Source organism: Capricornis sumatraensis, chromosome X (assembly GCF_032405125.1).
Source record: "Capricornis sumatraensis isolate serow.1 chromosome X, serow.2, whole genome shotgun sequence".
NCBI lineage: Eukaryota > Metazoa > Chordata > Mammalia > Artiodactyla > Bovidae > Capricornis > Capricornis sumatraensis.
Window position 1 is genome coordinate 14,014,666 of NC_091092.1, and position 14,273 is coordinate 14,028,938.

At 40.9% G+C, this 14,273-nt stretch overlaps 1 protein-coding gene across 1 annotated transcript in view; it reads left to right on the forward strand.

The window, feature by feature from the left end:
- The first annotated feature begins 2,504 nt into the window (after nucleotides 1–2,504).
- TBC1D8B (TBC1 domain family member 8B) overlaps nucleotides 2,505–14,273 on the forward strand; it is a 74,052-nt gene continuing 62,283 nt past the window's right edge. Inside the window, exon 1 of the mRNA XM_068961932.1 lies at nucleotides 2,505–2,634. Coding sequence (XP_068818033.1) covers nucleotides 2,505–2,634 — 130 coding nt within the window. The remainder of the gene's footprint in view (nucleotides 2,635–14,273) is intronic.

Sequence of the window (14,273 nt, forward strand, 5' to 3'; positions counted from 1 at the left end):
GATGATCAAGACAAAATGTTATATTCCAGGAGTAATTTAAACGTGTTTTATTCACATAATCAACAAAATGTTTACTACAGCAGGAGCTCTCTAAATGCCCTGCTTCAAGCCAAAAGTGGGTCCACTTCTGTAACAGGGAGCATGTGGGTTTATCTGAATAGAGTTGCCCAGTAAAGAGACAGAAGAATCATCCAGCTCTGCACAGCCCTTGCCACAACTCTTACAGTTTAAGGGTATTGGAAAAGAATGTGGCTTGATGAGGAAGTAAAAAGGGGAAGGAAAGGTAAAAAATAAAGGATACTTCACATCTCTTTTTATTTGCCACATTTACTGATCTTTCACCAGGAAGATTTAAGAAATTATCTTCCTTAATACATATCCAAATTAGGATGGCTTTCCCCAAGGATACATTGCAGCTCCGGCTCTGGGAAGATTGCTGTCCACTGCCACCACTTCCCCCATACCGACCACCCCTGCCCCCCGCCTCCAAAAAGCTGCCTTGGGACTAATAACTGCATTTTAGAACAAAAGAATCCCAAATTGGCCTTTTTTTCACTTTCAAGAAAATTCCCTGCTTGTAGTACACACCTGCTTTCTTTGAACTGGCCCACGTTTTGTGAGGGTTAAGCCACAGATGCTGCTCTGAGGCAGAGTTTTATGGCTCCTTGGCATCCGAGTGTGCCCCACCCCATTTTTTTTTAAGTCATATTTTTGAGGCTTCATTCTCAATATAGCTTGCCAAGAGACCCCCCCTTTTTTTTGTACACTGCCTCTCAACTCTTTCCTTCCTATAAACGTTTTCACTTTCAGTTGTGTGTTAGTCGCTCAGTCTTATCTGACTCTGCGACCCCATAGACTGTAGCCTCTGTCCATGGAATTCTCCAGGCAAGAATACTGGAGTGGGTTGCCATTTTCTTCTCCAGGGGATATTCCAGACCCAGGGATTGAACCCAGGTCTCCTGCATTGCAGACAGATTCTTTCCCGTCTGAGCCACCAGAGAAGCCTCTTTAATTCTGGTGGGCTTAGTGACAGCAGTAAATAAAAATGTCCCTCAAATAATTTCTCATAATGATGTCTCACAAAGTACTGACTTCAAAGTGTTTAAGCAGCTGGATATCATTAACAAGGTACAGGCTGCCCTGAAAGGGATTCTTAAAGAACTGAAGAAAAAAATCGCTCAAAAATTATTATATCCAGTAAAGCAAAGTTGGACGACATTTTCTGTGGCTGATTACAATATTTAGAACAAATCTGGGAAGGAAGGAGCACACGGTGTGAAAAACACTATATGGTTTCTGGAGATTTTATATTTTTATTGTATGGGCAGAAAATCCAAGAAAGATTTTTCAATCAGACAATGAATAGTATCAGGCTCCACTTTCTGTGTAACTCTGGCTAAGTCACTCCAGACTGCACATTTGTTTATGTACAGAGTGGGGAATGAGATATACATTGTGAGACTTCTGTAAGGATTATGTCAGACATTGTAAGTGAAATCGCTTTAGTACATGGTAAGAGAAGGCAATGGCAACCCACTCCAGTACTCTTGCCTGGAAAATCCCATGGACAGAGGAGCCTGGTGGGCTGCAGTCCATGGGGTCGCTAAGAGTCGGACAGGACTGAGCGACTTCACTTTCTCTTTTCACTTTCATGTATTGGAGCAGGAAATGGCAACCTACTCCAGTGTTCTTGCCTGGGGAATCCCAGCGACGGGGGAGCCTGGTGGGCTTCCGTCTCTGGGGTCGCACAGAGTCGGACACGACTGAAGCGACTTAGCAGCAGCAGCAGCAGCAGAAAGAGCTCATTAAACGTTAGTTCTGGAGAAGGAAATGGCAACCCACTCCAGTATTCTTGCCTGGAGAATTCCATGGACAGAGGAGCCTGGTTGGTGGGCTACAGTCAATGGGGTCGCAAAGAGTTGGACACGACTGAGCTACTGAACAACAACAAAACGTTAATTACTGCTACAGCTCCTTCCCAGAATGGCCGTTCGTTACTCCCAAATTCCAGAAACTATTTACTACAGTTTAACACCCTCAGCTGTAAAAGGATGAGAAGAAACAACACCTCTCTACCCGGGCCTCACTTATTCGCTCCAAAAACCGCTTGAAACTTTCGATTGGCAAAAGCCACTTAACTGGTGCCTGGACTTGCTTTGAAAGGACGCGCACCCAGTTCTCACCCCAATGGATTGTGGGAAGTGTAGTCCCGTGCTCCAGGTGCTTGAGTACAGAAAAGCGAGAAGCAAACTACAATTCCCAGAAGGGAAAGGAACAGGACTATTTCCCAGTCGGGCGTTAGCGCTGTGGGAGGGAATTGGCAATCTCGCTGCCTACGTGGGAGAGAAGGGAGGGTTGGGGGAAGTGTGGAAAACCAGAACTCGAGCGGCTGCCGCCTGAGGCAGATTTAGTGGGAGGAGAAGTAGAGGGGAGGAAAAGAGTGGAGGGGTGAGGTGAGGAGGGTATCTGGGTGGCTGCTCCAGGGCGGCATAAAGTTCTTCGCGATGTGGCTGAAGCCCGAGGAGGTGCTCCTGAAAAATGCGCTGAAGCTGTGGATGATGGAAAGGTCCAATGACTACTTCGTGCTGCAGCGGCGTCGGGGCTACGGGGAGGAAGGCGGCGGGGGACTCACAGGTAAGCTGTGGCCGTTACCCCCACCCTCGCTGGTACTTAAAGGAGGTGAGGGACAGTTACTCGTCGCCGCCCGCCGCCTGTTTCTCAGCCCTGGGCGGGGAGGGTGGGGGTGGGTGGGACTCGGATTCTTCTCCCCCGGCCACCACCTTTGCGTCGCCCTCACTGAGTCCTAAGAACGCCTCCCTGGACCAGGAGTCGCTCTTTGGGTGGGACGGCGAAAGGGAGCAGGGGGTTCTTTCTGAAGCCAAGGAAGAATCTGAGGTAAAGGAGGGGCTCTTTCAGAGGCAGAGTACCCATGGGGGAGGGGGCTGGTGACAAGCGTTAGACGTGGGCAGATCGCTTTCAGGCTAGTGATCAGGGCCAGTTCGCAGTTGTGCATTTAACTTTGTCCCACAACCTCCCCTCCTCCCCCATCTTGAGCCACTATCCTGGGGGTTGGGGTGGGGGGTAATTGTGTGGGAGGACGGATGAGGAGAAAGGGAGGAACTCCAATCACATCTAAGGGGATCGGCGTCAAAAGAGAGATTCGGGAGTCGGGGTTGAGCGGGGGGTGGGTGGAGAGAGTCTGAGTGCGGGGGGAAGGTGAGGAGTAGGTCTCAGAATTGCTAATTCCTCCCCATTTAGCGTTTTTCACTTTGTCTCCAAGTTTTCGATCCTTGGGATCCCCTCCCAAAGTAACTGTTGTACTCGTTTCTCTCTTGAGTGTTTGGCGCTGGCTGCCCTTTCTTTCAGAGCCAAGGTTGTAAAGCAAACCGATTGAATTAACGGAAGTTTCTCTTCCCGCCTAATTCATCCTGCCTTCACTTCTTTGATTTACTAATCAAGAACTCTATTTATGTCTAGTCTGGGTACTTTGCTTTGAGACCAGCCTTCTTGGGCAGGTGCAAACTTTTGGTGCAAACTTTTGGTCACTGGAGAGACCAGAGCTTATTTTCGTGACAACTTCTAGTTCGATATTGTGGCCTTGAAGTGATGGTCCAGGATTAATTCAGCAGCGAGATGGAATGAGAAGGAAGTGTCTCAAAACCTGCTTGTTAGTCCCATCATAGTCTCCTGTTGAATGATGTTCGACAAATTCTTTCATTCATTCAACCTTAAGAGCCTACTGGGTGCCATATGGAATGCTAGTATACAAAGATAATTAATATTCAGTTCCCTGTCTTTGAAGTGATCATAATCGAGATAAGTGGCAGAGGGTCGGGTTTGAGGGAAATAATCAGCAAACCAGGCAAATTATAATTATGACCTGTAACTGCTAAACCAGGCAAATTGTAATTAGAACTGAATAACTGAAGGCATTGCTTTTTTTTCTTCTGTTAAATGGTGTCTACCTCAGAGTTGAGAGGATGAAATGAAAGATTATAGGCACCAAATCAATGTGTGTTGTTGAGATGGTGATGAACATGTGCTATTATTTACTTTTTCTTCAAGATCTGGCTAGTGTGGTGAGAATTCTGAGGTCCTATGGGACATTTAAAAAAATATCTTGCAGGACCTATTCGTCCTATTCAGCTTCTAAAAGAGCCCTCTTGAAAATACCACCACAAAAATTGCCTGATTAAACTTCATGTTTTGCCACTTTATAATTTTCAAAAATTAGAAGTGTTATTTTGCAGAGGAGTCATTCCATTTAATAGATTTATATATTTTCGAGATTAAAATTTGAGAATCAGTGTTCATAATTACCCAGTGATGTAATTTGCCCATTTGAGTCCATTGAAAACAGATCAGAATATATTTAAAATATATTTTCCAGCCCAGTGTTACAGCATAAAATTTTGTTTCCCCATAATTTTATTTGACCAGAAATTTTCTGTTGCTCCTGTTATGTCACTTTGTTACAACTACTGTATTCCTGAAAAGTAATAGGTAAATCAGATTTTTGAGAATCAAATCACTATTATGTAGTAGTAAATATGTTTTTACTTGTTGCAAATTTTCTTTATATAATCACTCTTTGTTTTATGTGGGTTTTCATTTGATGCTGTAGTGTTTGTTTGTTTGTTTGTTGCCGCGTGACTTGTGGGATTTTAGTTTCTTGACCAGGGATTGAACCCAGGCCCCTTGGCATCGAGAGCCTGGGAGTCATAACCACTGGACCACCAGGGAATTCCTTTGACGTGCTTTTTCTTAAAGCATGCATCAATTGCACCAGTTTCTTATCTGTCTCCCACCCATTCGCATTTACTCTAGCCCCATCTCTGTAAAAGAAGAGAGGGTTTGTCTGAAGAAATAAACCAAGATTTCTGCCATACCTGTATGATGAGAACAGATATAGCCCCATTTTTGTGATCAGTTCGTATCTGAGCATATTTGTCTTTATCTGTGGTGTGGTAGAATGGTTGAAATTACCACATGAGAGCTACCACTATTATATTTCATGTAAATTAAAATGGATCAGAATGGAGCAAGGAGTTGTTTTTAAGGTTTATTTGGTTCTTTTTGGTCCAGAGCAAAAGTGTGTGCTGATTTCCATGGCTGCTCAATTACTGTATTCTTAAAATTGTGAACCCAACAGCTTTGCTGTGCTTTACCACAAATACACATTTGGATTCACTCTCATAGGAGATTGATTCTGTGCCAGTATAAGCTTGCCTTTGTCCATTTTGTTTGCTAAAATCCAATGCTACATGTTCCCCCTTTAAGAGTTTTGTTTATACATTTTATTTTAATGAAGAAAATGAACACCTAGAGATGCTAATATTGTACTTTTTTTTAAGATTTCATTTCTTGGCCATGTGATAATTGGCAATAAGCACCACCAATGTAATGAATTTAGCTGTGGATTTGGAGAAGTTAGTTGGCTCTTTTAAAAAAAATTCTAGTAATGGAATTGGATCAATAGAGAACCCTAGGATGGTTTTAGCAGGTGACTAACTTGGAAGTTAGAATTCTGAAGTCCTTTTCTAAATTTTCTGAAACACTTCTAGTGGATATCTTAGCATTTGGTAAGATTACTTACCATTGTATCATACTTAATTGTCCTAGTTCCCAGCAGGGTAGAATATCTTGTGAAAAATTTTTTATACATAAGATTATTTTTCAGATAAAGTGATTTTCATTTAGGGAAGTAATTCACCCTTCTAGATTTTTGCAGTTACCTTGCAGTATTCCTTGTTCCTCCTGGATGATAAGGGTAATGACTTTTCTCTGGCACTTACCACTTGGCTTGATGTAATTAAAAATAATTTATGCATATTTGGCTTATTAAGCACAAATCAACAATTTGCTTGTCAGATGGTAGCTACTACATGAGTGAAATTATGGGGCTACATTCTATTAAGTACTCTAGTATGGGACCTAGGAAGGTCTGCCAATTAGGAAGCTTTAATTTAGATGGTTTGTTGAGAGTATTTTACTCTTTTTTAAAAATTTTTATTTATTTGGCTGCACTGGGTCTTAGTGGCAGCATGTGGGATCTAGTTCCTTGACCAGGGTTTGAACCCTGGCTCCCTGCATTGGGAGCTCAGAGTCTTAGTCACTGGACCACCAGGGAAGACCCAGTATTTTACTCTTGAATTTTCCATATCTGAATAGTGTGAGCAGGTTCTTGTGTGTTGACTGACAGTCTCCTTCAGTAGACCTTACTTTTTTGTGATGTAGAATTAGACTAAGAAATAAAACATGAAAATGGAGGATGTTTCCTTATCCCTTTTTGCATCTTGGCACCACTACTTTGAAATTAAACTATCTGTAAACACTAGAACATGATAGTATTTGAAATGAGCTTCCCATTTTATGATATTTATATAAACTTAATAAATCACTATGTGAGTTATCATAAATAAACACACACATAAAAATCAATTAGGTAGCCTTTAAAAAAGTTCTTCATGACCATCCCTCAAAAATACAAGGTTTTTCTCTCCCTTTTCCCTATTCCCAACTCAAGGACCCAACTCTGAAAATGTTCTCAAGTTTTCCTTAGCAAAATATTCCTACATTCCATACTCACAAAGGAACCAGCTGATAAAATTTTGGCCTTCCAGATATCTCATTACTGGGACCTGGGTGCTAAATAGTGGCCTTGACATTTCATTTTACATAAGGAAAGATCAACCCTCCCACCCAGTCCACCGCCCCCGCCCCACCACAGTGTAAATTAATAAATATCATTTTGGCTTATTAAAGAGAAAAATCCCATGGGGCAACCCCTAGGGAGGCAAATCACACTGTATGCTCCCCTCTCGTCTTCCCTTCCTGGAACGTGTATCCATGTGAAATCCAGTAAACAGTTGCCTTTAAAGATCTCGTAGAATGATGAAGGACAGCTTTGCAGGAGGTTTTGAGACATAAAGGATTGTCAGTGTCATCACTTTTTCTAGGTAGTAATGAAAGGATTATTGAGTGCATACCTGTGAGCTTCAGGTCTTTCTTCACATACCTGTTAATACACTGCTCTCTTGCCCTTTTCCCTCCTCTGCTTGCTGCTCGGATCTTTCCTCCCTTAAACGTAGCCTGGGAACCACCACTCCAGTTCACCTTAGGGTCATGAATCCTCAATCCTCAAGAGTTAAAGTGATAATGATGTGGATTGTGTGCAAAGAGGTTGATTTCTTTTCTTTTTTTTGGTTAAGATATTGGAGGTTTATAATGTAAGTGGGAAATTAATATTTAATGTCAAGTAGATTTTGTTCTAATGAAAACAGAATACTAAGAAGTGATGACACTGACCAACCTTCATTTTTCAAAACCTACAGACCTGTTTGTTCTTGTCATATCATCCAAAGAAATCTTTGAAGGTAATTTTTACTTAATTTCACCTGTATCAAAATGTCCTAGAAAGGGAAGTGAGCACAGTGTGATTTGCCCTCCCCAGGGGTTACCCTCATGAGATTTTTCTTTTAAGTAAGTCAACTACAAGCCAAAATCCATAAATGCATGAATGCACCACCTAGTCCGGTGATTCCATGTACCCCATTAACCCTATTTCCTTTATCTTTCCTGATTCTTTAATATTTTTATTTGTCTGTTTAGTTGTGATTGTTTTATAAAAGCTTTGTCACGTGTAAACTGGGAACAGAACTTATCTTCAGTATCTCATGGCACTGTTACGTGAGTCAATTGTGTTTTGAAACATGAGCAACTGATAAAAAATTTGACACTCATTTATCTGTTGATAAAGGAATGATTTGTTTAGTGGCATTTTTTAATTAATTAATTTAAATTGGAGGATAATTTATTTACAGTATTGTGGTGTTTTTTTGCCTTACTTCAACATGAATCACCCACGAGTGCACATGTGCCCCCCGATCCTGAACCCCCCTCTCTCCCTACTCCATCCCTCTAGGCTGTCCAGAGCACTGGCTTTGAGTGCCCTGATTCATGCATCAAACTTACACTCTCCATCTATTTCACATATGGTAATGTACATGTTTCAGTGCTATTCTCTCAAATCATCCCACACTCCCCTTCTTCCACATAGTCCAAAAATCTATTCTTTACACTTGTGTCTCTTTTGCTGCCTTGCATATAGGATCATTGTTACCATCTTTCTAAATTCCACATATATGTATTAATATACTGTATTGGTGTTTCTCTTTCTGACTTACTTCACTCTGTATCATAGGCTCCAGTTTCATCCACCTCATTAGAACTGACTCAAATGCATTGTTTTTTATAGCTGAGTAATACTCCATTGTGTATATGTACCACAACTTCCTTATCCATTCATCTGCCGATGGACATCAAGGTTGCGTCCAGGTCCTAGCTATTGTAAACAGTGCTGCAGTGAACATTGGGGTACGTGTGTCTCTTTCAGTTCTGGTTTCCTTGGTGTGTATGCCCAGCAGTGGGATTGCTCGGTCATATGGCAGTTCTATTTCCAGTTTTTTAAGGAATCTCCACACTGTTCTGCACAGTGGCTGTACTAGTTTGCATTCCCACCAGCAGTGTAAGAGGGTTCCCTTTTCTCCACACCCTCTCCTGCATTTACTGTTTGTAGACATTTTGATGGCAGCCATTCTGACCAGTGTGTGATGATACCTCATTGTGGTTTTGATTTGTATTTCTCTAACAATGAGTGATATTGAACATCTTTTCATGTGTTTATTAGCCATCTGTATGTCTTTGGAGAAATGTCTGTTTAGTTCTTTGGCCCACTTTTTGATTGGGTTTTTCGATTTTCTGGTATTGAGCTGCATGAACTGCTTGTATATTTTGAACATTAATTCTTTGTCAGTTTCTTCGTTTGCTATTATTTTCTCCCATTCTGAAGGCTGCCTTTTCACCTTGCTTATAGTTTCCTTCATTGTGCAAAAGCTTTTGAGCTTAATAAGGTCCCATTTGTTTATTTTTGTTTTTTAATATAAATTTATTTATTTTAATTGGAGGTTAATTACTTTACAATATTGTATTGGTTTTGCCATACATCAACATGAATCCGCCACAGGTATACACGTGTTCCCCATCCTGAACCCCCCTCCCTCATCCCTCCCCGTACCATCCTTCTGGGTCGTCCCAGTGCACCAGCCCCAAGCATCCAGTATCATGCATCGAACCTGGACTGGAGATTCGTTTCATATATGATATTATACATGTTTCAATGCCATTCTCCCAAGTCATCCCACCCTCTCCCTCTCCCACAGAGTCCAAAAGACTGTTCTATACATCTGTGTCTCTTTTGCTGTCTCACATACAGGGTTATTGTTACCATCTTTCTAAATTCCATATATATGCATTAGTATACTGTATTCATGTTTTTCTTTCTGGCTTACTTCACTCTGTATGATAGGCTCCAGTTTCATCCAACTCATTAGAACTGACTCAGATGTATTCTTTTTAATGGCTAAGTAATACTCCATTGTGTATATGTACCACTGCTTTCTTATCCATTCATCTGCTGATGGACATCTAGGTTGCTTCCATGTCCTGGCTATTATAAACAGTGCTGCGATGAACATTGGGGTACAAGTGTCTCTTTCAATTCTGGTATCCTCAGTGTGTATGCCCAGCAGTGGGATTGCTGGGTCATAAGGCAGTTCTATTTCCAGTTTTTTAAGGAATCTCCACACTGTTCTCCATAGTGGCTGTACTAGTTTGCATTCCCACCAACAGTGTAAGAGGGTTCCCTTTCCTCCACACCCTCTCCAGCATTTATTGCTTGCAGATTTTTGGATCACAGCCATTCTGACTGGTGTGAAGTGGTACCTCATTGTGGTTTTGATTTGCATTTCTCTGATAATGAGTGATGTTAGCATCTTTCATGTGTTTGTTAGCCATCTGTATGTCTTCTTTGGAGAAATGTCTATTTAGTTCTTTGGCCCATTTTTTGATTCAGTCATTTATTTTTCTGGAATTGAGCTGCATAAGTTGCTTGTATATTTTTGAGATTAGTTGTTTGTCATTTGCTTCATTTCCTATTATTTTCTCCCATTCTGAAGGCTGTCTTTTCACCTTGCTTATAGTTTCCTTTGTTGTGCAGAAGCTTTTAATTTTAATTAGGTTCCATTTGTTTGTTTTTGCTTTTATTTCCAATATTCTGGGTGGTGGGTCATAGAGGATCCTGCTGTGATTTATGTCAGAGAGTGTTTTGCCTATGTTCTCCTCTAGGAGTTTTATAGTTTCTGGTCTTACGTTCAGATCTTTATTCCATTTTGAGTTTATTTTTGTGTATGGTGTTAGAAAGTGTTCTAGTTTCATTCTTTTACAAGTGGTTGACCAGTTTTCCCAGCACCACTTGTTAAAGAGATTGTCTTTTCTCCTTTGTATATTCTTGCCTCCTTTGTCAAAGATAAGGTGTCCATAGGTGTGTGGATTTATCTCTGGGCTTTCTATTTTGTTCCATTGATCTATATTTCTGTCTTTGTGCCAGTACCGTACTGTCTTGATGACTGTGGCTTTGTAGTAGAGCCTGAAGTCAGGCAGGCTGATTCCTCCAGTTCCATTCTTCTTTCTCAAGATTGCCTTGGCTGTTCGAGGTTTTTTGTATTTCCATACAAATTGTGAAATTATTTGTTCTAGCTCTGTGAAAAATACCATTGGTAGCTTGATAGGGATTGCATTGAATCTATAGATTGTTTTGGGTAGTATACTCATTTTCACTCTATTGATTCTTCTGATCCATGAACATGGTATATTTCTCCATCTATTAGTGTCCTCTTTGATTTCTTTTACCAGTGTTTTATAGTTTTCTATATACACGTCTTTAGTTTCTTTTGGGAGGTGGGTCCTAGAGAATCTTGCTGTGATTTATGTCAGAGAGTGTTCTGCCTGTGTTTTTCTCTAAGAGTTTTATAGTTTCTAGTCTTACATTTAGAACTTTAATCCATTTTGAGTTTATCTTTGTGTATGGTGTTAGAAAGTGTTCTAGTTTCATTCTTTTGCATGTGGTTGACCAGTTTTCCCAGCACCACTTGTTAAAGAGATTGTCTTTTCTCCATTGTATATTTTTGCCTCCTTTATCAAAGATAAGGTGTCCATAGGTATATGGATTTATCTCTGAGCTTTCTATGTTGTTCCATTGATCTATATTTCTGTCTTTGTTAGTGCCATTTTCTTTACCCGAAGAGCAAATAAAGATCTATATTTGTACCATTTTTTTCTGGTAATTACTTTTCCCATGTTGTATCCGACAAAGGTTTGTATAGTCAAAGCTATGGTTTCTCTAGTAGTCATGTACGGATGTGAGAGTTGGACCATAAAGAAGGCTTGAAAGTGAAAGTCACTCAGTGGTATCTGACTCTTTGCGACCCCATGGGCTGTATAGTCCATGGAATTCTCCAGGCCAGAATACTGGAGTGGGTAGCCTTTCCCTACTCCAGGGGATCTTCTCAACCCAGGGATCAAACCCAGGTCTCCTGCATTGCAGGCAGATTCTTTACCAGCTGAGCCACCAGGGAAGCCCAAGAATACTGGAGTGGTTAGCCTATCCCTTCTCCAGCAGATCTTTCCAACCCAGGAATCAAACCAGGGTGTCCTGCATTACAGGCAGATTCTTTACCAACTGAGCTATGAGGGAAGCCCTTAGTGCTGAACTGTGATGCTGGAGAAGACTCTTGGGAGTCCCTTGGATAGCAAGGAGATCAAACCAGTTAATCCTAAAGGAAATCAACCCTGAATACGCATTGGAAAGTCTGATGCTGAAGCTCCAATACTTTGGCCACCTGATATGAAGAGCTGATTCACTGGAAAAGACCGTGATGTTGAGAAAGATTGAGTGCAGGAGGAGAAGGGGGCGACAGAGAATGAGATGGTTGGATGGCATCATTGGTTCAATGGACATGAATTTGAGCAAACTCTGGGAGATGGTGAAGGACAGAGAAGCCTGGCATGCTGTAGTCCATAGGGTCACAAAGAATCAGGCATGACTTCATGACTGAACAACAACTTATAGAAATTGATTTGGAGTAGTTTTTGTTCAGTCACTCAGTCATATCCAACTCTTTGCAACCCCATGGACTGCAGCATGCCAGGCTTTCCTGTCCTGCACCATCTCCTGGAGTTTGCTCAAACTCAGGTCCATTGAGCCAATGATGCCATCCAAACATCTCACCCTGTGTCACTCTCTTCTCCTCCTGCCTTCAGTCTTTCTCAGCATCATGGTCTTTTCCAGTGAGTCACCTTTTCGTATCAGGTGGCCAGAGTATTGGAGCTTCAGCATCAGTCCTTCCAATGAATATTCGTGACTAATTTCCTTTAGGATTGACTGGTTTGATTTCCTTGTTGTCCAAGGGACTCTCAAGAGTCTTCTCCAACAACACAGTTTGAAAGCATCAATCCTTTGGTGCTCAGCCTTCTTTATAGTCCTACTCTCACATCCATACATGACTACTGGATGAGCAATAGCTTTGACTAGACGGACCTTTGTTGGCAAAGTGATGTCTCTGCTTTTTAATATGCTGTCTAGGTTTGTCATAGCTTTTCTTTGATGGAGCAGGCATCTTTGAATTTTGTGGCTGCAGCCAATGATTTTGGAGCCCCCAAGAAAACGAAATCTGCCACTGTTTCCACTTCCCCCCTCTATTTGCCATGAAGTGATGTGACTGGATGCCATGATCTATACAATATGCAGTGATAACACTGCAAAATCAAAACAGTGATATTTAACAGGACTTAGACTAAAATAGCAGGACAGCATTTCTTTTTGATCTGTTATTGCCCCAAACCCAGAAGTCCTCAGACAGTGCTTCTGTAGATACAAGCATCACTTGTCTTTCTGAGTGGTGTCAAAGAGTGTGTGTAACTGTAGTTGTCTTTGTTATATTTTTCAAAACATAATACTTGAAGAAGAAATAACCATTCAGCTGGTGAAAGGCCATGCTTCTGGTGGGCAGCTGTGGAAGGAGTATGGATGTAAAATAAGCTAAAAATTAATAAAATAAAGGGGACTATACTGTTTCCCATGTTGCTGTACAGCTATGACATGGATTTTATATTACTTTTATGTTAGAAAATCTGCCCAGTTTTCCTTCTTTTGCTGCTGCTATATGAGCACTGCAGATAAGAGTGAATCCTAAATATGATATTACAAGATGCATTCACTCAACAGATAATTACCAAGTGACTTCTAAAAATCAAGCCCTGTTTTAGGTGCTACAGACAACAGCAGTGAGCAAAACAAAATCCCCGTTTTCATGGGGCTAACATTTTAGTTGAGGGAGGCAAATTAATATATGGCTGGTAGCAGTAAACGCTATAAAAAAAATAAAGTAAGGTATAGTAATAGAGAGGGGAGAGGATTGGTAGTTTCGATAATTGTGGTTTAGGAATGCTTCCTTAAGGTGACCTATGAGTAGAAACCAGAGGGACTAGAGTACATGAGCCAAGCCGATAATTTGAAACAGACTGAATATACATAATTCTGTCTAGGAATTTCACTGAGAAATGAAGCAGAGAAATGGGTGGTAGCCGGCTACTGGTTTGGGTGTTGGGTATACAGAGGTGAATAAAACAAACATAGTTTATACCCCCACAGACTTTATAATCTGGTAGGACAGACACATAATAAGTAAGCAAGCAAATATATAATTATTGGGATAGTCAGTAATAATATCTGCCTGATGTGAGTGGCTTATGAATAGTCATGCATGCCAAGTATTTGAAACTCCCAAAGCAATTTTCCAGGGCCAGATCTGGTGTAAAGTATGCTTTATCTAATTTCCTGTTAAATGATACAAAGATTTCCTAAAAGCAGTGATTAATAACAATAGGTGGTATTTTGGTGGCAGAATTCCAGCATGACATCTGTGGAGCAACTTGTCAAAAGCCAGTTTGGATTGCTTTTTAAAATTAAATCGGCCATCTCTCAGCACTAACAAGATCTGGGATGTGGCTTGGTAGAGAGGAATAATATGCTAGTGCAGAAGCAAAAGATGGCAGTTGTTGGGGATACAGAAAGTACTCCAGATTCACTTATTTATGGCTGAAAATAGGAAACTCAAGATATATTGCCCTTAGCAACCAGACGGGTCTGTTGAAGAGCAACGCCTTCATCTATAGAAGAGGAAAACCTGGAAAACTGGAGATAGAAAATCAAAAGGACTTGAGAATGAAACCTTTGTTGTTTTTTGTCTCCACTGCCCTTTGAATTCAGTCTAGATGGTTTTGTTTTTTCTTTCACTCCAGTATAAAAAAGTGAACTTTTAAAACAAGAGGTAATCACATTTGTTGGTTTTTATCCTTAAATTAGTTGCCCTCTT